Raw genomic sequence first — 27,255 nt, 5'->3', positions numbered from 1 at the left:
AAAATGACAACAATGTAGCACTGACCCGAGGTTCCATTCATGGCCGGGAAGACAAGGTAGAACACCATCCTAATCTGACTGCAACTTTAAAGTTAATTTCACCCTGTCCTTTTTCTACCACTCATCCCGTTTATGCATATTCCCATTGCCGTCTCCGCTCACGTATAGAAGCACGCTTTGCTGGACCCAGAAAGAGGACTTAACGCTACACCTAACACCAACACAAGGAAGAAAAGAAACTCAATATCAACTTCCTATTCAAATGAAAATTATTGCTCATAGCTCTCAACTCACACGCATTTAGCGGGTGTCACCCGCCTTGTAAAGGGTTGACTCACCCGCCAAGCCTCCTGCACGCCCATTCATTCCAATGGGCGTCTCACCCGCCAAAAACAAAATCGGGTGATTTCACCCGCCTTTGCGTCACAAATGGTTGAGAGCTATGTCAATTTGCGTCAACTAGCTTGCGCTATAACGGTCGAACACTAAGTAACTATTAAACGCTTTGGCACGTCGGGGTAACTGACGAGTTAGGGGTTGGTTGGTTCACGTATGCAAACACTATATATGTCAATATATCGAGGCTTCGCCGCATTCACTGGCTAGAACACAGTGAAGGTACGACGCACTGTGTTGTGACAATAAATGAGGTATTGTACATTATTCATTGAATGGTGCGAAGGCGGGACTATGACGCCATCTAGCTCGCTCTGATTGGGTCGGCGGGCCTTTGGCGAGCACCTCGGTGGTTGCCATGATGACAGTCACTTGCGGCTTCTTGTTTTACGTCATCCAAACGCGCCAAGATTGGATCTCAATCATGGAGGGCAAAACGAATGTGCTCTCTACCTTGGCAGTGTACGACGATGTCGACGAGGATTCTGAGGCAGAGTCTGGAGGTGTCGAGGAGGAGCCACCCGAGCCCGAAGGGGGCCAGGAGCCCAAGGATGAGGGTGAACTCCCGGGGGAGCGCACACCAGTTGAAGAGCCCCAAGAAGACAGCCAGATCCGAGTGAAAGCCCCAGGTACGTTAGAACTCGCTTTCAATCTTTTTCATCTTATCATCATAACACACCCTCTGTGTCGGTGTAATAGTAGGGAAAAACCATTGTCCGTTTCCTTCAGCTATGCTTGGGTTCAATGTTTATATGGATCCTGAGTTTTCACAGTGGGCTCTCGATGTATGATGCGTCATGTCACCCCTTCATGGGAGCATGGTCTCCCCCAGGGATCGTGCTATGGTCACATGGTGGTGACCATGTGACTATCATAATAAAAGGCACAGGGCCGGTCTTGGACCAGATTGCACCTCAGGCGGGAAGCATCATTGGCGCCTCCTCCCCGAAATGACAACAAAAATTGTATGTTACAAATGTTATAAATAGGGACCCTCAATAAAGAACTAGATGGAAATACAGCCACTCGATTTATAAGCACTATGTGTTTCCTTTCGATTGAGGTCCTGTTAAAAACAAGACTTGGCAAATGCAACATTTTTGGCTTGTGCATAGGTTTTAAGCTTTTGCAAGCAACTACTATTAGATGCCCAGGTACTCGCACCATTTTGCACCCGCTACCAACAAAGGGTAGTTAATACCACTACGGTTGTGCCTGGCAAGTGCCTTTCACATGCCTACACAAAAGCCCAAACTGTTGCCATTGCCGTTGCTTGTTGGGACACGTCTCCTGCAAATGTGGTTAACCCTTGCTGTGGAGCTGTCTCCTAATTGTTACTCTTTGGAAACGAGGGTGGGCATTAACACAACCCATTCTGAACTCTAAAAGCATTCCTTGAGGGCTATGTGGTGACGTGCTGCAATGCATGAAGTTTTAAAAAGTCATATAAAATATCATATTTTTTCATAAGTGAGATAAAGAACCACAGTGTATAATTATACTCAAGAAAAATGCTGCTGAAGTAGCTTCGTTTTGGCACACCATATTAACAGAATGAACACATGGCCACACCTGAGCTCAGTGCACACCTGCTCTTCCGAGCAGAGCAGAACAGTCTTTCCACTCACTCGTTTTGCATTGTACAGTAAGTGAATGTTACAATGTTCGGTACGAAACCAATCTTATTTAAAAGTTTATAGACAGCTTTGGCTTAAAAAACGAAAGAGTAAACAACATTTCCAACTTCACTAAAAGGGTGCCAAATTTGCCTGTGCTCCTCCATTTGTCCCCATGCAATGCCATTTTATAACATAAAGAGCTTCTTAAACAAAATAGCACACTGAGGGGTCACTGTGACCCCAAAAACTTCGAAAATCTTGGGGTAGGGTTTGAGGGGCAGATACGTCATCCAATTGAATGGTAGGACTGAAAAAAGTAGAGAAAGCTTGACACAAAATGGTAACGTTTTGACAAAGTACGGCCATGACCATGAAAAATTGGACGAGTGGTTTTGGGGTTGTTCATTGTAAAGGGGGCACCGACATTACTGCGCAGTTGTAATCACCATTTGTATTGCACAGCGAACATACTGCAAGGTCCTTTGGCGCTGGAATAATAGTTGATATTATTGCTTGACTGAATGGTCCTCATTTTAGCTTCTTCACAATGATGAGAGGCTGAGCTGTATGTATTGGGATTAGTACTTCTGACTTGCAGACTACAGCCACATCTCTGCAGTGGGTCCTGCACTTACTGAACTATCTCACTATTGAAGCATGTATGGTATTATTACCCAACTCCTCATAAATTTGAAACTGTTGCTGACAACCCTGTCCCACCAACCTTGTGCTTGGACTGCTATAACTGTAAGAATGTACTCTATACCCTACATTCTCTTGCACAATTACGGCCTCGCGTTACTGTAAATCTTGCACATTATTAGCACTAGGTCAAAAATTGGCCATCTGCAAAAAAGTATTGAAATACACATATCAAAAAGTATTCTTTCATTGCATGTTTGCACCAGGGCAAAGTGTGCCCTAGTGCTAATACTGCGGCAAGCTTTGTCCTGGTGCAAAAGGCACTGAAATGATTACATCTTTTCACTAGGGCAATAACATTGCTTATTAGAACTTGGACAAACTTTGTCTGGGTGCAAAAATGCATTGAATGAATACTACTTTTGCTCTAGTGCTAACACTGTTCACAATTGCACATGCACTGGGGCAAAAGGTCTGTAATCTGTCTCCACATGTTTTTACCTTCTTCAATTCCATGTTGCCTTATCTAGCGACCTCGTGAGGGATCAAAGGCCAAATGGACTTCTTTGGGATTTTAACCAGTCAGATAGCAGCACTCGCCCCTGATATCTGTGCGTGCAGCCTGCTGTGGCAGGTTCAAATCGCAGCGGGATCCCATCAGGGTCAACTCAGCCTTTCATCCTTCGGAGGTCGATAAAATGAGTACCCAACTGTGGGATAATAAGGTCTTCTGTCATTTGAGCGCTCTGAGACCTTTGGGTCTGTAGTGCTAAGAAATACTTGTGTAAGGATCTCAACATGAGAAAATGCTGAGCTCTCTTAAAAAGAAGAATTGAACCCAGGGCCTTACATTGGTTTGTACCACAATTAAAAGGGTCCCCCAGTCAGTAAAGTCAGTTTGCTCCTTTTTTCTGAGATTGTTGTGGGTAATTTGGACTATATTTGAACCATAAGACTGCCAAAACATCTAGCTGCACAGCAAAGTAACTCATCAACCTGGCCCACTTTGACAAAAAAAACTGGCCCACACTAGCATGTTGGGCTTGCACTTCCAGCATCGCCCTACACACCAGCGCAAGACTGATTGAACCCACTGATGTGCAGGTTGATGTGGGTCGCATGAGCTTAATCAATGCAGCTATTTCCACCAAGCAGGCCTTTCACCTGTGACTGCAGCAGCTCAACCCACGAACTGGCTCAGCACGCATGAACTGCAGGTTAATTGCAGTAGTAACCCTCTAAGCAATCATTGCCAAGCAGGATTGAAGCATTTTACTGGTGGATTGCATAGTAATATTTGCAGCAGGTGCATTCATTCACATGCCTATACTCATTGGGGCAGGGAGCAGGCTTGAACTGTTACAAGGATGAGACAACCTTTGCCTCACAGTTTGCTCATGTACTGCAGCAGCTTCACTTCTCTAGCTATTGTATCTAAGCTAGATTCCATCCTTTGTCTTGTAGGCTGCCCACACATCAGCACGAGCTTGCAGCCGCACAACTCACTGAACTGTCCCATGAGCAAAGGTTTAATCCGTAACTTGCAGGTAGTACACACATTGCAGCAGCCTAACCCACTAAGCCATGACAGCAAAGCAGTATTAAAATCTGTGACTCATGGGTGCACAGAGGGGATTTTGGCTGCAGTGCAACGCATCCCCTTGAGCTAACTCACTGAAGCTATTTGAATCTGAGGTATGCAGATTGCATGCCGATCCTTGCAGCAGGTGCATCAACTCAACATGCCTTTAAAATGGCGTAGTGGACCTTGAATTAGGGTGACCAGAAGACTCGCGGTGTATCACTTGTCGGTCATGGACTTTAATTTAAGATGCATTCTGAGATTTGCCTTGGTTACTGCACTTGAAGAAGTCCGACTTATGTTCTTGCTAAATTGTGATTTATAGAAAAGAAAGCATCAGACAATGGGTGCCTAGTGACATGGAGTCACATAGGCACCCATTCTTATCCTGTATCCGTGGGTGGCACTAATTCTTGCATGTATTTGCCTAACACAGAATGGCCTCTAGGTGCTGCCAGACGCTCAATTTACGGTTGTGCCCCATTTGTAGCGTTGCCGGGTTGGGAGATGAAGCGAAGCAGTGGGTGACGTGTCATTGTCCGGAAGGCAAGGTTTGATTGAGTCCAGCTGCTTGTTGAGGATTACATGCAAGGGTGCCAACCCCACAAGCTGCCCAACCGTTTGACGCTGTTTGTACAAGACCAACGTGTTCTCTATGTAAATGTAATTGGGCTGCTCAGTGCCCACGTACCTTGGTTGGGCATACAGCTTAGTGGTCAGTGTCACTACACTCGCTGTACTACTGCATGCTTCTGTGCACTGTGTAGTGCACACGTGATTGTGTCTGCCGTCAGCCAGTCAGCAGAGCACTCGGCAGCGGATGGGTTAAGCCTGACCAACCCGGCGATTGGAACTTAAGCAAGAAATGTTGCGTTTACTAGAGGATCATAAAAGCAAGCATCCTGGGTTTGCAGACCCCAGGTGCCCTGACGGCAGACTGGCTGGCATTATGCAGTGTTGTGCTCTCTTAATTACGGAGTCTTATGGTTTCGTATTGTCATTGCAGCACTTTGCTTTTATGTACAGTAGTACAGTTTATTAAAATAACATTAAATGATGCACTGCAGCATTGAAGGAGTCAGACTACTGGCGCCCCCTAGAGGCTGACCCCTTAGGCAGCCGCCTGCTCTGCCTGACACGAAGACCGGCCCTGAAAAGGGACGTTGAGACCATGGATCCCTGCCTGCTGTGTGTGTCGCAGCCATAGCCGCTTAGCCTCTGGATTTTTCCCGCAGACTCAGGAATTTTAAGAAACAGAGATCCAAATAATGGCGTCCTCTGCACACTTTCTAAGAGGCAATACGCCTAAATGGTATTAGTCAAAGCAATTATATACACAGTAAATGACTTTTTGTATCCTTAATATTCACAATGCAATAAATAAATAAAGGTTCATCAAAAAATTCAGTGGCTCCTCTTCGTTAGAGAAAATTGTCGTCTCCTTTTTATTATTATTTTCAGGTTGCCCAACGTGTTTCGAGATTCATATACTCTTCATCAGAGGCATAGTTTTCAACAAAAATTTCACAAGAATCTATAAAGAACACAAATGTACTAATGTAATTATTGTTTGTAGTCGCAAAACTTATTAAGATGGACATCCTGTTTCAAGTGTCATTAGAAACCTAATGTTGTTTAGGTATAAGCATTTTTATTTTACAGCAACATACTTAAATTGAATTTAAATTTGACCCAGTGTTTCTGGAAGGTGACAAATTATTAAATTCACCTGGACCTTCAATAAGGCTAGTGTAAGGACCTTAGTGTATTCAATCACAACAAGATTTACACCCTGCTTAATATATATGTGTGCAAACTAGTATGTAAGGAGAGAACCTTACTTAACGAATTTGTAAAAAAAAAAGGGGGGGGGAATAATAATGATCATATGATTTGACTCGCCCTTCTTCTAACAAGTTGAAGAAGCGACTTAGGGGTGAGAGCCCCTAAGCTTCAAAGTTGGGGAAACAAGATGTAGTCAGTCCAATTCCTCATGTTTGTATTCAGGTAGGGCTTGCTCAGTTCTCCTAGGGGAGAATGAGAGCGTAAATAAAAAAGAATTGCAGTATCAATGGGCATAAAGGCAGACCATAATAAAGTAACTTACTTACAGATGTGGTATTCCTCAGCGGAGATGCAGTCAAGAAGCACAGCTTACTGTCCACATCTACTGCAGAGTTGTTTATATATGCTGAGCTAACTGGATGACGTCACTCGCGCATGCGTGAGCAGTGTTCAATGTTGTGACGTCACTCGCGAGCGACATAGTCTATCTAGATAGTAAGCGGCATAAATGGGGTGAGCTGCACTATATACTAAAAAGGTGAACTGAAATATTCAATTACGCGGATCTTAATATTGATCTTGTACAAAAACTCATCTGGAGCGCCAATGTGATGACATGTGCGCATGTGTGAGCGACGTTCACAATGATGGCATCATTCACGCGCACGCATATGTCACTATTTCTCTAGTGATCATGTTCTGTTCATAATGTGGGCTAAAATAAGAGCCTCAAATGGGAATTGGGTAAGCAAGCAGGTATAGGGGAACAACGTGCCATGTAAACAAGTTTAAGGAGCATGAATAGTTTTGTGAGAGATAACAATACGTTGTGTGCTCAAAAAGAAGAAAGGATTTAAACGAACTATTAAAATTTAAGGTGTTACCAATAGACACTATGTCGTCCTGTGTCCATGTAAAGAGTGAAATGATTACTAATGGCTAAATCAGTAACCATACATGCCCCGGAAGGATTAGATTTTAGTGAATATGGTGTCAGGCATGTGTTAGTGAGTAGCTTGAAGAGTAAGAAAGATATAAAGGCTATTAATTCTTCTTGCTAACCATCAAGTCGTACAATCTTGTATGCTGAAGAGCACAGAGGCTACATTTGTCTATAGGTGTGACTAAAGGCTGACGTATTAAGAATCAGTATTGCTGTGATTGAAAAAGCCATAATATGTTAAAGCCAGCATTTTACGTATATGCATGTTAAAATAAATGTGTATACCAAAAAAATAAGTGTGTATACAATAAACGGGTCATTTTCCATAATTGTCTACCCCAAAACAGATGGATGTACAATCTACTATCGGCATCTTTGGATGGTAATTTTAGGTATTCATACTCATTTATACCTTTACTGCTGTTTTACAGGACCCTAGACATGGAAAGGCACTTGTTATTCAAATGGTGAATTACTTTAGAATTATAAAAATTGACCCAGATAATAGTCTTCATTTAGACCTAAAGGGGTCATTGCGTCAAGTTTGTTAATCCAGAATAGTTCTCTCTGAGCCAATAATTTGGGTAAGTTGCCTCCCTTGCTGAATGGACATAGGACTTCCAATATTACTAGTCGCATTTAAATCACGGAAATGTCTAAAAACTGGGGATTTAAATATGTTGTGCCCTGATACATGATTTGTGTTCCGTCCACCTATCTTTGGCCCCTCTGTTAGTTGTGCCAACATAGTATTTACCACAAGGGCAGCGTATGGCGTAGATGACATTCTTTGTGTCGGATGTTGCGAAATCTTTTAGCATGACCTTCTTGCCTGTGTGTGGATGGCGGATATGGTCGTCTTTGATCAAATTATTGCAATGTAGGCAGGCAAAAGTGCCAACCTTTGGTTTGTTTAGGGTCCTCTGGGATGTTGGTTTACTCTTTTCTGCTCTTATTAGTTGGTCTCTAAAATTCTTCCCTCGTTTATAGGCCATCATGGGTGGATCCGGAAATAGATGTGATAAGGTGTCATCTGATTTGATTAAATCCCAGTTCTTGTGAATTCTTTTAATTTGAAAACTCTGGCTCGAATATTTGAGCGTGTATCAAGTTTTTATCCTCTTCTTTGGTGACCTTGTAAAAGTGCACTTCTGTCCTGAGTTTCAGTGCGTGTGATTGCTTTGTCAATAGTTTTTGGAGGAAATCCTCTGTCCAGGAACCTTTTCTTCATGGTATTATATTCATCCTGTAGTGTATTTGTTTTAGAGGTAATCTTTTTGAGTCGTAATAGCTGACTATAACGTAGGTTGTCTTTCAGGTGTTTTGGGTGATGGCTTGTATGGTGTAAGCAGCTGTTCACATCTGTGGGTTTTTCGAAGAAAAAAAAAGTTTAATGTTTGTGCCAGTGTATTCCACCGTAACATCAAGGAAGTTCACAGAGGGTTTACAAATTTCGATCGTGAGGCCCTCGGTAAACCCTCAGTGTTTATTCGTAGTGGTACATAAATATTGGCATAGGATTGTCCATTGCACCTGAAATAGTTATTGTAGAGTATGATGTGTAGTAATTCTAAAGCAAAGACTTTTTGGATATTCACTTCTGTGTGTCAATAGGAACCACTCCATTGCTTCAATGCCTTCTGAATAAGGCATAGAAGTATATGAACTGTTAACGTCCATTGTAAAGAGTAGAGCATTTTCTTCAGCAAACTGTAGTGATTGTAGAATTCTCAAAAAGTGGGTAGTATCTTTAAGATGTGTACTGATGGATTGTACTAATGGTTGGAGAGCAGTGTCCAGGTAGATGGCAAGTGGTTGAATATGTCAGTCTTTATTCACACCTATAGACAGATATGGCCTCTGTGTTCTTCAGCAATAAAGATTGTAGGACTTGATGGTTAGCAAGAAGAATTAATAGCCTTTATATCTTTCTTACTCTTCAAGCTACTCACTAACACATGCCTGACTAAAACTAATCCTTCCGGGACATGTATGGTTACTGATTTAGCCATTAGTAATCATTTCCCTCTTTACATGGACACGGGACAAAATAGTGTCTATTGTTAACACCGTACGTTTTAATAGATCGTTTAAACCCTTTCTTCTTTTTGAGCACACAAGATAGTCTGACTTAATTGTCAGCACATCGTATTGTTATCTCTCACAAAACTATTGATGCTCCTTAAACTTGTTTACATGGCACGTTGTTCACTTATACATGCTTGCTTACCTGATTCCCATTTGAGACTCTTATTTTAGCCCACATTATGAACAGAACATTGTCACTAGAGAAATCGTGACATATGCGCGCACGCGAATGACATCATCATTGTGAAAGTCGTGCGCACATGTCAACACATTGGCGCTCCAGGCAAGTTTTTGTACAAGATCAATATTAGATCCGGGTAATTGAATATTTCAGTTCACCTTTTTTGTATATAGTCCAGCTCACCCCATTTATGCCGCTTACCATCTAGATACACTACTTCGCTCGCGCGAGTGACGTCCTCCAATTAGTTCAGCATATATAAACAACTCTGCGGTAGATGTGGACAGTAAACTGTGCTTCTTGACCGCATCTCCGCTGAGGAATACCACATGTGTACTTCTTGCAAGTAAGTTACTTTATTATGGGCTGCCTTTATGCCCATAGATGCTGCAATTCTTTTTTATCTACGCTCATTCTCCCCTCGGAGAACGGAGCAAGCCCTACATGCATACAAACATGAGAAATTGGACTGACTACATCTTGCTTCTCTAACTTTGAAGCTTAGGGGCTCTCACCCCCATTTTTTAAGTCACTTCTTCAACTTGTTAGAAGAAGGGTGAGTCTAATCAAATGATGAATATTATTCCCACCTTTTTCTTTTTTTTTTTTTGTACACATTTGTAAGTAAGGTTCTCTCCTTACATCCTGGTTTACACACATATATATATATATATATATATATATATATATATATATATATATATATATATATATATATATTAAGCAGGGTGCAAGTCTTGTTGTGATTGAATACACTAAGCCCCTTACACTAGCCTTATAGAAGGTCCTGGTGAATTTTAAGAATGTTGCTGTAAAATAAAAATGCTTATACCTTAACAAAATTAGGTTTCTAATGACACTCGAGACAGGATGTCCATCTTAATAAGTTTTGTGACTACAAACAAGATTTTTTTTGTTTTAAAAATGTTGGGAATTTCTACAAATAATTAAATTAGTACATTTCTGATTAAATTTATGTTCTTTATAGATTCTTGTTAAATGTATGTTGAAAACTATGCCCCTGATGAAGAGTATATGAATCTTGAAACGCGTTGGGCCAACCTGAAAATATTAATAATAAAAAGACCGTTTTCTCTAACAAAGGAGTCACTGAATAATTTTTAAATCAACCTTTTATTTATTGCATTGTGAATATTAAGGTTACAAAAAGTCATTTACTATGTATATCATTGCTTTGACTAATATCATTTAGCCTTATTGCCTCTTAGAGTGTGCAGGGGTCGCATTTTTCCATAATTTGGATCTTTGTTTCCTAGTATCTCCAGCCTAGATACCAAGGCTGAGTCTTTCTCCCCTGCACCTTGAATTCTGATATTACATGTGCTTAGTTCATATTGTTTACCTTTCATTGAACTATCGCCTAAAACTTGGTGTGCATCTCTGGGTCTCTGAGAAAGACCCTGGAATCTCAGGAATTTTGGTGGGGGGCAGCTTTTATGGATTACTTTGTTGTGTTTTTGTTTTTTGTTTTTTTGTTATGCTTGCAGGACTTCGCCACCGAGGCTCCCTGCCAGAGTGTGGCTTTGTCTCCGCAGCAATGATTGTAACGCTTCCAGCACATTGGCAAAAACAATGCAGTTGAAGCAAAATAACGTGCGTTTATTTTGATTCACCTTTCATTCTTTTTTGCTGACTTTCAATGCAAACGCATGTTTCTTTTGCTTTCGTTCTTTTTGCTCATGTTAGGGTGGACCCGGCCCAATTGAACCACAGCCATCAGGTTTGCAGTCTGGGCAACTCGCCACTATACTACATAACCTGATGAAAAACAAATAAGGTGAAATGTCCAATTTCGTACTGCAAAATTCTGGGAAAACCTTTGTATTGGTCCTTGATTACATGTGCCCATTTTAACGTGTTGATTTTATGGAAGGCGAATGCCTTTTTGTCCTATGCAATTTTGGTGGTTATGAAAAGGCAATTTAATGAAATATGCTTATTTCAATTTGAACTGCAAATTTCTGACGTCACATCACATTACAACAATTTACCTTGTTGATGTGGGTGGAGCCATGTGAAAATGGGCTGAGTTTTGTGTCTGTGGGCGGGGCATAAATCTCAGGAATTTTGATTTTCAAATTTAGGCAGGTATGGTCGCAGCGCCATGTTTCTGGTGTTGGTGGGGGTGTTTTCCCCCAGACCAAGGAAGGGCCCATGTGCTCATGAGCTGGCAGAGGGCACCCTGGGTTCCCCCAGCATGTTGGCTCAGTACCCCCAGCCTTTGTCTGCCTGGCCCGCGTGACTGCAGGCCAGGACATAACTGGTGACGAGGAGGTCGGGCCCCCATTCCCTGTGGTGAAGCCCCTGTGAAGGAGCCTGCAAAACCGCCATGGCTATCCGACGTCTAGTGCTGGGCGGACCCACGCAGGCGCTTCCCCATCCTAAAGGATGATGTGCACCAGACCCACCAATCAGAACTTAGCTCACATAAACTCACAACTCCTCCCACCTCCCAGTCTGCCTCACAAAATCCAACATCACACTCTTCCTTCTCCTGCCTCTCACCCCGTCACCTCCCAGCAGAGCCTTCCCACTCAGCTCAGCCACACCCAGCGCAGACAACCGAACCCTCATCAATTCTCTCTCCTCAACATGTCTCTCACACCTAAGCAGAAAATGTCCCACAGTCTCAGGCACCCCACACACCGCACAATCCCTCGACTCACGCTTCTCTACTCGAAACAGTCATTCAGCCCCACATGTCCTATCCTCAACTGATTCAGCATTACCACCTCCTCCATTCTAGGCTCCCCGCATCCACCTTCACTGACACTTTCCCACGAACACCGAACATCCACCTGCCCTTCACCCCACTCTCCCACCTCTCCTGCCACTCTTCCATGACCTGTCTCACCACCACAGCATTTACCTCATCCACACTCAAAGGCAGCCTCACATCAATCGCTCCCCTTCTCATACCCTCACCCGCCGCCCGATCCACCAACTCATTTCCCAAAATGCCACTGTGACTGGGAACCCACGCCAACTCCAAATCCATTCCCCCATGCACACACCGATCAATCTTCCTCCTGATGTCCGTAATCACATCCTTCCTATCACCATCCCCTGCAACCCACTCAATGAATCTGAAAACATCACCACATTCTCTAACCCCAACTCGCACACCCTATCAATCGCCAATGCAATCGCCACCAATTCAGCCGTACAAATCGACACATTCGTCAATCGTCCCACTTTATACTCCCCAGTGCCTAGTGCTGGGCCGTGCGAGCGGTCTGTGTGGGGTTTTCTCCCCCCACCCCTTAAGGAAAGGGGAGGAGGAGACCGCTGTGGCTGTCTGGCGTATAGTGCTGGGCCATGCACGGCATCTGTATGGTGTCGTCCCACCACTCCCCCCAGGGAGAGAAGGTGCCCGGGAAGAACAGGAGACCGCATCGGCTGCCACAGAGGAGTGGTGTGATCTCTGATGTCGGGCCCACTGCCGGTGATGGTAAGAGGAGCCGCATGATGGTAAGAGGAGCCGCATGATGGTAAGAGGAGCCGCATGATGGTAAGAGGAGCCGCGTGGGTGCCCGGGCCCCCTCCCCATCGTGCCTGGGCGGTGGTGCGTGTGCAGGTGCTCCAAGGTGGGGCCGCTGGCCAGCGACTGTCAGCGCCCCCCTTAACAGAGGGGGAGGGGAGAGCCGCGTGGCTGCCTGCATCCCTCATTGGCTGTACCCGAGGCTGCCAGGCAGTGAATGTTCAATGTGCTACGCGATCGGAACTTGCAGGCAAAATAAAGAGGAGCGAGAATAAAATGCTGATGTGCTCCGGGTCGAAGCGAAATGGTAAATAAAGCACTACATCACAACGATGCAAGCGCTCCCTCACATCTCTGTGAAAGTAAATGGTATGATCCACGCCGGGGCATGAAGGAGGGAATATACAAAGACCCGGGGCCCATCAGCGGTAATTTGAGGAAAAAAAATGAAGGTGGGGCACTTCAGCGGTGATTTGAGAAAAAAAATGAAGGTGCATGATCGCAGCTACAAACCCCCCTGCAAGAGTTGAGAAATGTAACCAGTGAAGGGTTGCAGCACCACAGGAGTGCTTGTGCGCCCTCCACCGTAGCGAAGTGAAAACAATGTCACTGCCGCATAGGCATTGGAAAAAGGATGCAATTCGTGTGGGCGAAGTGCCATCACAACCTTATGGCCTGCTGAAGCTCCTGGGCCCATTGGTGGTGACTGTAAAAGGAACACAAATGGGAAGGAGAAGGGGGAACAACACAGGAGGGTGGAAGCTCCAGGTGAGTGCTTGTGTGCCCTCCACTGCTGTAGCAGGTGGACAGATTCCTGCCTGGGGAAGACTTCCAAGCCCTATGGTCTGCCCCCATCATCAATGGACCAGGCCGGTGTGGCCCCTGGTGCCCCCCAGGTGCCGCTTTGCCAGCCACTGAACTGTCCTGAATAGATGTCAACGGAAGTCGGACTGGTCTCCTGGACTCAGTAGCCATCCTCATGAAGGCTGGGAGCCTGCAGACCGTGGACTTGCTTAAAATGGCCCAGTCAAGGGGATTTGTGAAGCTGTGATCATGCGTATTGTGTACATGCTTTAGTTGGTGCCAGGTGCTAATGATGGTGGCATTCAGTAGTTTAAGTTTTTTTTTTAATTTTTTTTTTTTATTTCAAATGTTTTGTTTGATTTTACAAACTTTTCATTTCTACATAACAGATCAATGAAGTATTAAATTAAAAATAGAAGAATAAGAAAGGAGAGAAAGAAAAAGGAGAGTGCAAGCATCAAGAAAATCAATATTTATGTTTCATTCATTCCTTTTGAATTTCCCTTAGTAATTGCCAACCAAAATTTAATTGTCAGAATTAGGTTTTTATCTTGTCCTCTTAACAAATTGTCCCATCTTTCTTCGGTTGTCAGTTGCTTCCTCGATAACCCGAAATAGTCTCTGTGCAAGGATCTTTGGTCCTTCAGGGCCGGGCAAATCATAATCAAATGGTATAGAGTTTCCTTGCAGTTTGTGTCTTTACAAAAACGACAGTGAGGACTTTGTTTTGTCCATCATAGAATGGTAATCCCGAGTTGGTAAGATGTTAAACCTAAATTGGAGAAACGGATCACGAATGTTACAATCTGGAAAGAGATTTAAATAAGCAGGCAGCTCATGGAGACCACTAGCTTCTGTTTGGCATTTTAAATATATCTTATATTTATTTTGGTCAGCTATGGTTTGGATCCAATCATTGGTCTGTATTCTTCTCTTTGCGTGCTGAGGTCTATTGATCAACATTTCTTCAGTGATCTCTTCGGTTTGCATCTTCATTTGGATTTCAGAAACCCATTTTGATAATGCTGTGATGTGGAGAGCTGTTTTTTTTTATTTCTTTCAATATTTCCAGTGACGGGATCTTGTCTTTGGAGATTATTTTCCTGAGAAGGTCCATTTGTTTCCACAAAACTATTGATTTGATGGACTGAATAGCTAGTTCGTAACGGATTCTTGCCATTGGAAACGACTTTGGCAGAGATAGTTTTCCTCCAAAACAGTGCTTCATACCTGGTCCAGTTTATGGTTTCTTGGTTGACCAAGGACTCAGTTGTATACGTCAGGATCGGGATTACTTTTTGTTTATACAAGGCTATTGTAGGTTTTATAGAGTGTGTTCCATACTTTCTATGAAAGAAACAGCCTTGTCTGGCCAGGGATCTGGCTTTTTCCTTGATATAATTCTTCCATTCTTGTTCATTAGCGGAAGAGTTGATCATCAAACCCAGATATTTCATTGAAGTTCTTAGAGCGATCACGTTACTTTCTAGATATATTTTCAGAGTTGATTTATTATTTTTACGCGAGGCAAGTTTCATTGTCTTTGTTTTATTGCTGTTAATCACCAGACCATTCTCATGCATGTATTCTTGAGTTTTATCTAAAGATTTTTGTAGACCCGATATGGTTTTGTCCAAAATGATAATATCAACAGCGTATATTAATGTCTGAATAGAATTTGTTGTTGATTTTTGGCGGGTTTGCAGCCGAGTTTTGGATTTTCTCACTAAAGTCGTAGGTATACAAATTGTAGAGGCAGGATGCCAATGGGCATCCTTGTTTCAAACCATTGGAGGTGTGAATGGGAGATGTTACCATTCCATCATTGGTTAGCCGGACTCTAACTGAGGTATTTGAATATAGCTGCTTGATGGGATTCAAAATAGAGGCTGGACAACCCCAGGTCGGAAGTTTGGACCAAAGCTTTGACCTGTTCACTGAATCAAAAGTCATCTTTAAATCTGTAAAGATGGCATATACTTGATTTTTCTTAATAATCGCTTCATGTTTACTCAGATTCAGTAGCAGTAGATTGACGTTTGTTCCAACTTTCTTAGCAAAGCCAGTTTGCCTTTGTTCTTGTTTTGCATTCTCCTCAGCCCAAGTGTTAAGTTTTTTAACAAGAAATCCTGCGAATAATTTACCCAGGGGATCCAGCAGAGCAATGGGTCGGTAGTTAGTCGGGCTTTTGCGATCACCAGCTTTAAAGATAGGAATCACAACGGTCAAAGTCCAACTATGAGGGATTTGTTTCGTTTTTTCGATAAGTTGAAGAAGCAGAATGAAGAATGCTGCCCATTGGGATTTGCTTTGAGCATAGCATTTGATAACCCATCAGGTCCCGGAGCTCTGGAGGGATTCAGATCCATGATTGTATTTCTTATATCATTAACATCCCAATTGAGATTCCAAGAATCCTCGTTCTGTGTTGTAGCGGTTAATGAGACATTGGGATAGGGATTATAGAGTGTTGTAAAGTGCTTAGTCCATTCTTGAGCTTCCACTTCTTGGATCATAGATGTTGCTTTGGGACTGGCGTTCAATAGAGACCATAAATGCCTTGTGTTTTTCTCTTTGAGTGCAGCTAGGATTGCTTCAGCATCATTCTGTTTTATTTGGGCCTTGACTGCTTTAATTGCATTTGAGTATTTTTGTTTTTCTTTTTTTCTCAGGATTCTTTCATTTTTTTTAGTTGCCTAATTTGCCTTTGGATAATCTTTTTCTTCAGTACAATTTCTGAATTGAATTGATGTTTGTGTACGTTAGTAGATTTATTTATCTTATGGCACGGTTGTTGATATTTCTCAAGAATCCAACCGTAGTTAAGTTTTGCTTGGTCCTGAAGCAGCGACTCTTTAAAGATTGATAATAAGCCAGGTATTTGATGGTTTTTGATACAGAGTTTATTAAGACCGTTATTGATCTCCAAAGCTGGCAAATTTATTTGTGGATATTTTGTTCTTACCGTGTCCCATGTGATTCTTATTTGATGGTGGTCACTGGTGGATTGAAGAGTGTTGTCAGTAGAACTGATTAGGTTTCTTATCCCTTCTGATGTAAAGATGTAGTCAATGATGGATGTTGAATTTTCATGTGACCATGTCGGGAGAGGCACTCCTTTATTGTTCACAGTGGGATCAATTAGTAGAATATTACGAATGGATAATTCTTTGACCCATTGTTTGGCTCTGGCTGATAAAGAAGGCCTTAAATTGGAGTCAAATGCATTATCAAATAAATGGATGTTAAGGTGCCCTGTAATTATGAATTCTGCTCCATGATTGACTGAGGCAATATTATCAATTTCGTCATATATGGAATCGAGGAACTTGTTGTCATTCATCGCAGTCGTATTCCAATATATATTGAAAATGGTAACGTAGATGATTTTCATATGTTGATCTCGATCTTTATTAGGAGTTGGTATGAGAATGGTCATGTACTGGGCCCAAGGGTGAATGTTCTTTCTTGATACAATTGTCCATGTAGGCTTAATTTTTACAAGGATCAGCATGCCTGATGCCGGTCGGCCTTGCTGAGAAGAGATTGCAGGATTTGTTAAGGTCATAAAGCCTTCACATACTACCGCCTTTTTTTAACCAAGTTTCTTGTAGGCATATTATATCAAGTGCAATTGAGCCTTCAGTAAAAAGGTGTTTATGGCCTGTAGTATTCCATGAGCATAGAGAGACTGTGCACACCTGGGTTGGATGTCCTGTTGGTTGTTATAGGTAGGTTGTCTTGTTCAGGGGCCAACGGTCTTGGCACCTATTAGATCTTGAATCAGTGTCAGGGATCCTCTCTTGCTCACGCCATATCCCTCGTTTTTTCGCAGGCTCATTTGTGTAGGTCAAATCATTTTCTCCATCGTTATGTTTTGGATTAACAGACAGATCGTTATGTTTTTTTCTGTGTGTTTCGGACCTCTTTATTAGTGTTCGTTTTATTGTAGTGGTAGTAATCCATCATCTCGAGTTTATTGCTGCATTTGTTCCGAGCCATTAAACTCGACACCGTAATTTCTTCAGCTTCAAAACCTAAGATTTCCAGTTGCTGGTTAGTGGATAATACGCGGTATATTAGTTCTTCACAATAAAAATCAATCTGTACTGATTCCATTTTTTCTTTGTTGGGAAAAAGAATCGCATCGATGTCTCGTGATTTGATGTCTCTGCCGTTTGTGGAATAGCATTTAGTAGTCGTAGAACATTCGCTCTATTCAAAATTACAGGCTCATCAATATTTGTTGAACTGGGAGCTAAAGAGATTCTAAAAACGTAGGACCTTTTTTTTCGGGTTGAAAAAAGTTGGTCTGACTAGAGGTAGATCTGAATGAGGGGGAAAAGCTGTGTTATTGCTTGGTTTCTTTTTCATTTCTGAATGGGGCCATGAATCGTCATTTGACACCTCTGAGTAATCCAAAGAAATGTTCGAGGAGTCCTGAGTGGCCGAACTCATATCTGAGTAATCAAGAGCTGAATCTTTGCATTCATCAAGAACGAGAAATGCGTCATCTTGCGGATCCAAGGAGATGGAAGCCTCCTGTGTTGAGTCTTCATGGATAGAATCATCCTCCGTACCACTCTCACTGGCTGGGGATGGAAGAGTCACTTTAGAAGAGGAGTCTTGTTTTATTACTGCCAATAAAACGTCTAATGGTTCAGAGAGTGGCTGGTCCGCTCTTTTGCTCGGCGAGTTCGCTGTAGTATCAGTTGGTATGGTGGCAGTCACAGCTACCGAATTAGTGGGCTTTGGCGTTGATTTAACTACGTTCTTGATTGTGTTCTCTTGCAAAGATTTTTGTACGTTTTGCATTTTCCTTAAGAAGGCCTGCGAGCCTGTTTGAGATTTTTTTGGGATTTTCCTTGCATTTGGTTTGGAATGAAGTTCTTTTCCCACCAAGCCTCGTTTGGTGAGGTCAAAGATATCAAATGGAGTACATAATGCCGGTTCAGCATTAGAAATGGGTATATCATGGTTTGGATCCAGAAGACCATTGTTGAATGGTTGCATCTCGTATTGGGTCCACTGATATATTTTTGGAACATCTATTTGAACAGTACTAGATACAGTTTGGGTTTGTTTTGTTGTCCAAGCAGGTTGAGGCAACACCTGTGACTGTTTTTTGTTCATCCATCATTTTTTTAGTAATGGAAGGTACGGTCTCCATCAGGTTTTGTTTGTCAGCACGGTCGACTCTTGCCACTTCAGCCAGACGGTTTTGCCACAATCTTGATGCCTCCGCTTCATATTTTAGTCGTTCCTTTAAGGTTCCAATAAAGCTTTATAAGTGAGTTTGTTTTGTCATTATCACAGCAAGTAGAGTAGCTTGATCTTTGGTTGAGTCCACCATCGCTTCTTGTAATTTTAGAAAGGGGATCATAGCTACAGTTAGTACAGCTACTACCGAATTTTGTAGGTCTAACATCGTGGTTGGTAGTCTTTCAGGTAGTTCCGGAGCGTCATTTGATACTTCAGAGATCTTATGTGATGAAAAAGATTCATGCTCTATGAGGTCTTGAGCGGACTTGGTGAGTTTTTTATGGTTACCTGGGGTCCTTTTGAGGCAATTGGGGTTGAAGTATTGATTTTTCGAACTGGAGTATGATTCTGGATTGCTCCAAGTCTTCCTCTCTTTTTTGTTGTGAATCCATAATCGCATTGATCTCGGTTATATCGAGTGATAGACGCGCATTGCGAACTGAAAGTGGTTTGGATTTCTCGCTATTTATTGTATCCATTGGTAAGTAAGTTGATTGCCATTGTTGTTTGGCTGCTTTAGCTCGTTCCCTAAGGGTTGGTGTGTAGCAAGGATCCTCCAAAGTAGAGTTACATACTAATTCGACAAGTTGATGAGAAACTACTGTGGACAGACTGGATTGTTTCGTGGAAATCAAGGATGAGGGTTCAAGGTGAATATTAGGTGTTGATTTGTCTACCATGACTTGGATAGTCGTTTCTGTTTGTGAAAATTCAGTGAGGATTGCAGGTAGAGGCAATTTTCTATTTGCGATCGGAAGAACGTGAGAAAGAGAAGTATATTTCAATTTACCTGACGGTAAAAGAGGGTCAGGCTCGTTATTCTGTGTTATCTGCATTGTTGGTAGAGGACTTACAAGAGTTTGAATTTCCAATGGATTTCGGGCCTGATCTTCAGGCCGGTGTAATTCCGCCGTCACATCTACTTGAGAACTAGTATTTAATTTTGGTACTTGCTCTGCTTTTATCGTGAGTTCAGCCGGGCTTTTGTTTGCCAAAGAAACCGTTTCTTCTAGTTTGCCTTGAAGGCGAGTACGTGGTTTAGTGTGTTCCATTTTGGTGATTTTTATCGCACACACGCATGATAGAGAAGTATTCAAATGACGCGTGTAATAAACTGTTATTAACAAAGGCAGTACTTACTGCCGCACCCAGCCACAAACAGCCAAAAACAGCCGCGCCCTTTACACCACTGCGGGCTTCACGTTTTACTCACCCAGGTTAATAAAGGGTTTAAATGTGGGATTTCCAACGTGTCACCAGCAATCCACCAACCCTGACTTGTCACCCCACATGTATACCAAGGCTTAGTAGATGTGTTATGTGTTCGAAAGTATTGTGTGTCCCAACCTGAGTTCCTAAGTATGTGAACATCATTTACACCTGGATGTTACTGTTTGTGACGTTTGATTTACTGTCCAATGGTGTTTCCTATTTGTTATGGAAAAGGAGTAAGGTGTGTCGCCCCTTCCAGGGAGCATGGTATCTCCCAGGGCTCATGCTATGGTCACATGGTGATGACCATGTGACATCACGGGATGACCCAGTTCCGGCTCGTCAGTTGAGACCATAGATCCCTGCCTGCTGTGTGTGTCATTGCAGAGGACCCTCCACACAGACTGTGCCCCTGCTTGGGCACACTTTCCGTGATGGGCTCCCCCACATGTCTGTAGAGCCCCTGCTGGGCAACTCTACATGGTGCTCCTGCAGAGCCCCTGCTGGGCAACCCTGGGTGCGCAGTCTCTTGTGTTGGCAGACTCCATGGCTGGAACTTCTGTCTGTCTCATTTGGCCTGCAGGATGATGCTGTGAGACCACAGTACTGGCAGCCTCTTGCTGATCTGGGTGATCCGAGATGTGTGTGTGTGTGTGTGTGTGTGTGTGTGTGTGTGTGTATAGCCTGGGTGCCTCCTGTCCAGCCATGTACACACGGCCCCATTGAATACCCAGGTGCCCCTGGATACTGTTGCCCGCCGTGTGAACGCAGCAAATGAATAACCTGGTGGATGGCCCCTGCGCTAATTAAGATGGCCTGTGTGCCCACGGGGACGCCCTACAACAATGGCGGCGAGGCCGTAGTGTCTGTTGCTGCTCAAACTCTGCGCTGCTGTTTCGCTTCATGGGAGAAGTCCGACCTGACCCGGGTGGCTGCTGATGTCAGTGCACGTCTGCACTTGCCAGGAAGATCACAGCAGACGAGCCCCTGTAGAGTGCGGTCGTCCGGCACAGCTGGTCGCCGCAGCCCCACCTTCGGCAGATGACACAAGGTCCAGGTGTGTGTGCGCCTTCATACTGAAGGCTAAGCAGTGATGGACATGGAAAAAATGTGGTGGGGGAATCCCACAACACAAGGGCCGGGGTGTGGGAGGATTTCGGAGGGGGCGGGGCCGAGGGGGCGTGGTCTAGAGGGGGCTGGGTTCCTAGTGGAAATCCAACAATGATGAAATACGTAAAAAAAAATAATAAATAAATAAAAACGCCAGCGACAGCAGCATTGCCTTTTACCGCGGCTTTGGTACTGGTATGTGATGCACAGTGCTCACTACTTTTACAACTGAAAGGAATCAGTTGTACATGTAGGGAGCATTGTGCGTTGCATACCAGTGCCAATGCTGCCGTCGCGGGCTTTTTTTTTTATTATTATTTCTATTGCAGCGCGTTCACGGTCTTGGGCGGCTGACTCTGGCCGGATCCCGAGATCCGGCTCCATATCCGGCCCAATGACCAGCACTGAGGCTAAGGAGGAATGGTTTGTGCCTGCCGTGCGCTGTGTGTGTACCCGGACCATGCTGGTGGTGAGCTCTGTGACCAGAGCTGGGGAAGGCCCATGCTGTAATGGGCTGCAACAGCAGTGAAGTTTGGTGTGGTCCGAGTTCGGAGCAGAAGTAAAAGGCAGGTAGAGCTCGCTCCGACCCCTTTGATGATCCTGGGCCGGAAAGGCGTGAATCTGGCACGCAGGCAGGGCGGGGGGAGGAAAAGCCTCCTCGGTGTTCCTGGACCCTGAGGGAGGTGAGTTGTGTGTGCTCCAAAATCGGAGCTACGAGGAAAAAAAAAAGAATAAACTAACGGCGATGTAGGCCGTGCGCTCTGTGCTAGGAGCTTAAAAAAAAAAGAGGAAAAGGGAGGTGCTGGCAACACGCTCTGCCACAGGAAGGTAATCCTGTGTGCTGTGTCTGGCGCTGCAGGAAAGATATATATATAAAGGACGGTGCCTGCTGTGTGCGCTCCGCCACAGGAGCTGAAGGGGGGGAAAGGTGATTTCCATGTGCTCGGATCAGAGTTGAATAATGGAGGGGGAAAGGTGTGCAGTCCCTGGCAGGTGCTGAAACAGAAGAAAGGTGAGTGTGCCCTTTGTGCTAGGAGCTAGTAAGGAGGGATCCAGTACATGCCTGGTATCTGTTAGGGTTGCGGCTCGCTGGGAGTGCTTCTGTGCTCGCCTGGCAGCAAATATACAGTGTGGGCACACATCATCTGAGGCCCCACAAGCCAAGCCTGGGAGAAGGAAAAGAGAAAATAGTGCACCTTTTCACATACTGGATGGGAAGGGTGGTGGTAGTGCACGTCTGCACCTACTCGGAAGAGAAGTTGGAAAGGTGCTTCCTGTGTGCCCTGGGATCAGAGCTAAACAGGGGAAGGGAGGCGATGGAGGATAATTGCCGCCAAAGGCAACAGATATCTATATTATACCAGCATTTTGTTTGACTCCTATCGGATGTCTAGACGACTCATGCAGTTCACCCTGTCGCGAAAAAGTCCTCTCTCACAAAATGTTTTGTTTCCAACCTAGGAAGACCACGTGGAAGTATGCCTAAAGCTCAGATAGCCAGTCCTCAGACCAAGTCCTTGGCAACCCAGCTACCACAGTCATTTCCAGTCTTGCTCTCATCCCCAGGTTCCATACCAGGGGGATTGAAAGCAGGCAACGGGTAAGTGCAACTGAGGAAGTGACCCTAACCTGCACACCGGGTCCATCTCATACCGTTGATGCAAGAGAACTGTCCACCCAGTCCAAAGAACTGATGAGCATCACAGGAGGTGGAGGAACTATGAAGACCGCCACACCAGTCAGACTGCTTTTCCGTGGAAGTTGTTCCCAACAATCCCAGTGCCGGCCTGTTGCAGACATCCGGAAACACTGGCATCAAAGGAAACATTCCATAGGGGGGTGTGGGACCCTGGGCTAGAGGACATTGGAAAGGACACTGTCCAGAGTTGCATGCAGTCTCAGGCCACCTGTTCAGATACTGAGCAAGATGGGTGCAAGCACTTGAGTGCACCGCGACTGTGAAATTGGGTAACATGTATAATGCCTATTTATTTTGTTTGTTATGAAAAACGATGAGTGTAGTGCGGTCCCCTTTAAGAGTGTGAGTAATCCGTGCCCAACAATCTTAAAGAGGAATGGGTCCTACCTTTGCTCAAAAAAACAAACTTGGACCCTAACATGCCAACTAATTACAGTCCCATCACGACTGTCCCCTTTCTCCTGAAAATACTAGACAGAGTGGCATGTCTCCAAATACAACGCCATTTGGAAGACAACAATCTCTTAGGCCTGCGACAATCGGGCTTTAGACCCAGGCATGGGACCGAAACGGTCCGCCTGGACCTAAAAATCCAAATGGATGACGCTGAAGATCAGGGCAACCTGGCCATCCTGCTCTTGTTGGAGCTGCCTGCAGCCTTCGACCTAGTCGACCACCAAATTCTGGCCAAACATCTCTCATCGGCTGCTGCATTCTAACAGAATGCCACCAATTGGATTTGTTCCTTCCTATCCGACAGAACGACCATGCTTTTTGCCCCCTCTGCGGCAACTGACCACGTCCCAATCCATGTGGAGTCACTCAAGGATCTTGTATCCCACCCACACTTTACAACATCTTTACCAAGCTCCCTTTTGACCGTCTTAACGACCTGGGTGTCACATATACTAACTATGCTGACAACACTCGGGTCCTCATCACGCTCACTGGGAGCTATGAGGAAGATGTTGAAAAACTGAACGAGATCTACCTTGAAATCCAAGCGTGGATGGCTTCCCACAGCCTCTGCCAAAATGACGACCAGACAGAACTGCTTCTCATCGGCTCCCAGACCCGTCTTAACAAACTCGACCCCAGGTCCCAATCATTCACCGGTAACGTCATAAAAGTCTCAAAATGTTGAGCGTGTATCTTGACTCCACACTCTCGCTCAAAAAACAAATCAATGCTACCATCTCATCCACGGCCTATACGAATAAACTTATCAATGCCTGTAAACGGTTTCTATCGACGGCCAGTTGCCTTACTTTGGCCAGGGCCCTGATACTATCCAGACTGGACTATTGCAACACACTATTCATAGGTTCGACCGACCACAACTTGAACAGGCTACAGATTCTACAGAACAACGCCCTCCGATGTGCACTTACCCTCCCCCGTAAGGCCTACATCTCCACAATCAGAAAGTAGGTTGACTGGCTCCCTATCCGTGATAGAATCAAACTATGCACACTAGTCATCACACATAAGTGCCTCTCCCTGACAGCCCCTCGTTACCTATCAGATACATTCTCCAGACAAAGCTCCTCTAGACCAACCAGATCCCCATAGCTACAACAATTTAACATTCCAAAGTTTAACCTCAAAACAGCTGGGGGAACAAGCTTCCCTGTACTCGCAGCGAAATGCTGGAATGCCATTCCTATGATAATCACAGCCGATACCTTGTTTTGGTCGTTCAGAGCCAAGGTGAAAGAGCTGCTCTTAACCCAGCAATAGCTGGTTGTTTGCGGTCAGCCTATTCTCTCACTCCTTTAATATTGCATTATCTACAATTGCGGACCATTCTGTAACCTGGCCCTTCACTGTCAACTTTGTGGTTCCCCATTGTCATGGACCATCCTGTAACCCGGTCTCATATGCTATTTATTTTATTGTATCATCCTTTGTTGTGTAACCCATGTTGTTCCACAAGTGTAATGCGCCCAGTTACCCCAGGGTTTGGCTGCGCTATACAAATAAACAAACTAAACTAATGGCAGGCTCCTGATGAAAGAAGCTTCCTCCTGCACGTGTAGTTAGTGGCTGACTCCATGTCCATGTGTAAGTGTCTCACTTGGCCTGCAGGCTGACGCCGTATAACCATGAAAGTGAGCCCTCTGCTGATCTGGGTGATCGCTGATGTCCAGCCGTGTGCAAACGGCTCCATAGAATCCCTGGGTGCCCTCGGCGACTGTTGCCCACTGTTTGAAACCAGAAACTGAATAAGCTGCTGGGTGCCCCCAGCACTGATGGGGATGGCCGTGTGCCCATGGGACCGCCCTACAACACTGCCTAGACTGCCCTTGTATCCTATAATTTTTGTTGTCTTTTTTTGTTGGTGTGCTCCCTGATGCAAACAATTGCGCATCACTCAGCCGAAGTGTGTTCTGTACTTTTGATTTACCCTTTACCCCCTTAATTGCTGAGCTATATGCTCTGTGTGCTCACTATCGGTGACTTTCTTGGCAAGTTGTAACATCAGTAATTAATATATGTAGATGAAGCACACAGAATTATGTAGACTTGTAAACACTTGTACAGCTGGCCCCTGAGTGCTTGATTAATTTTTGGAAATGAGCATTCCCTCCACGTCCCTCTTTCTTATCCCAATACGTAATTAGGAGGCCCGCCTCCCACTCTTTTGGAGGTATGACACCTCCCTACTTGACCGCAGTACTCAGTTTCTTTTTATTTCCTGTCTCCCACAGGAACCGTATTTCTTCCTGGAGGGGGGGCTCTGGGGAGCACCTTGCTTTTCGCTTCATGGAAGTCTCCAGCGGGGCGGCTCGGTCATATGGTATGGTGGCTCCTGGAATCCCTGTGTAGCTGGGGTTATTAGTTGAGCCAGATGTTTCGGGCCCCTCTCGGCTGTCCTGCAGGTTTAGTGGGGGCCAAAAGAGGATGAGGCATCAGTGAACAGCGCCCATCCGGTCTGTGGCTCCAGGTAAGGTATGGTGCTGCGGGCCATCTCTGGTTTTGTGGGTGGCGGTGAGTGTCGGCGGGCCTTTCGTTGAAAGTGCCTTGGTGTTCCAGGGTTAGCGGGGGGTTTGATGAGGTCCCTCTGTTTTTACAGCCCCTTCCTAGCACTCGCACGCCTGCAGCGGGTGTGTGCAGTGGTGTGCTTGTGCTCCTGCTACCTCATCACTCTCTCCCCTATGGTGATTGGCCTACTGGTCGGCCGTGCCTCGGTCATTTCCCCTGCTGCAAAGGGGATTGGTGCAGCCGCCTTCCTTAGGCCACAGTGCGGTTGAATAGATACTGGTTGCTGCGTCTGTGCACTCTGTGGCGAGGGGGTCCTCGAGTTGGCTGGTCTCCTGATTGTTGTGCGGGCTTCTTGTTATGGGGAAACACAAGGAAGAGAAGAAGTGGCCAAGTTGCACCTTTCTTCCTGAGACTATTGAGGTTAATATCATGGCTGCTTGGCCACGGCGGCAGAGGAGATGGCAGTTTGTAGTCCAGTTGACTGGAAAGTGAACTCTTGATTTGAAAAAAGCCCACATGGTATCCCATCTGGTTCTTCCTGCAAATATCTATGGTTCCTGTCTCGCTGACATGGTGATTGGTGGGTTTGAGAAGCTTTGCAAGGCTATGGAAGAGGGCTCTGATTGCGCTCTCATATTGGCTTATAGGCAAAAGCAAGTGAAACTCCTCTTTGACTTGTCGTTTGGTGGGGTGTGTGGCACGGCCATGGCAATGCGGGCTGGTATTTCAGCCAGGAGGCATATCCATTTGCGGGAATAGAAATCTGAAGGGTCCCAAAAATCCACAGCGTTGCAGCTCCCATATGAAGTTACTCTTCGGTGACACCCTGGAAGATAAGGTTCACAGAGTCTTCAGACAAGCATGCTGACCAATTGCAATGAAAATCTTTATCCAGCCGCAAGTTTTCTGGCGCTAATCCCAGAATCAGGGTATCGAGTGACAATGCTGGGTTCTTTCGGAAGCCACGTGGATTCTGTTTACGACTTGGAGTGGCAAAACCATCTCTCCAGCATCTGAAGTACTGGCAACCACAGCGTGCCGTTGGGCTGAAGACTCTGCACTTTTTTCTGGTCTGGGAAAAGTGGGTGTCAGGCGATTGGGCTCTCCAATCGGTGAAGAGAGGTTACCGGATAGAGTTCCTTTCTGCCCCATTCATTCCAGCATGACCATTACTGCTTATGTCCAGAAACTGGACCAAGAGTAAAGCCATGTCTGCAGCCCACTTAGGCCTGCTGGACAAGAGGGCAATTGTGAGCGTTCCCCAGAAGCAATGGGGTCGGGTTCTACTCTCGAGTCTTTGTTGTGCCAAAACCCTCGGAAGTGCAGGTTGATCTTGGACCTGGAAGCCCTCGGTATTTTTGAAGGAGGGATCACTTAAAAATTAAGACCTTGCAGAAAAAACTCCAGTCTTGGACCTCTTTGCCTCCCCGTCTTCTGTGGTCCAC

At 44.8% G+C, this 27,255-nt stretch overlaps 1 protein-coding gene across 2 annotated transcripts in view; it reads left to right on the top strand.

Moving 5' to 3' along the window:
• Positions 1–687: 687 nt before the first annotated feature.
• SAP30BP (SAP30 binding protein) overlaps positions 688–27,255 on the top strand; it is a 574,361-nt gene continuing 547,793 nt past the window's right edge. The window contains exon 1 of one of the 2 annotated variants that reach the window (XM_069654762.1): positions 688–1,025. In XM_069654762.1, the coding sequence (XP_069510863.1) occupies positions 755–1,025 (271 nt within the window). In that variant the 5' untranslated portion in view covers positions 688–754. The remainder of the gene's footprint in view (positions 1,026–27,255) is intronic. The other variant, XM_069654761.1, reaches the window with a different exon arrangement.

Source organism: Ambystoma mexicanum, chromosome 3q, assembly GCF_040938575.1.
Source record: "Ambystoma mexicanum isolate Mex_15411 chromosome 3q, UKY_AmexF1_1, whole genome shotgun sequence".
Lineage (NCBI taxonomy): Eukaryota > Metazoa > Chordata > Amphibia > Caudata > Ambystomatidae > Ambystoma > Ambystoma mexicanum.
The sequence above is the reverse complement of the archived record's forward strand: the minus strand, read 5'-3'. Positions and strand labels throughout refer to the sequence as shown.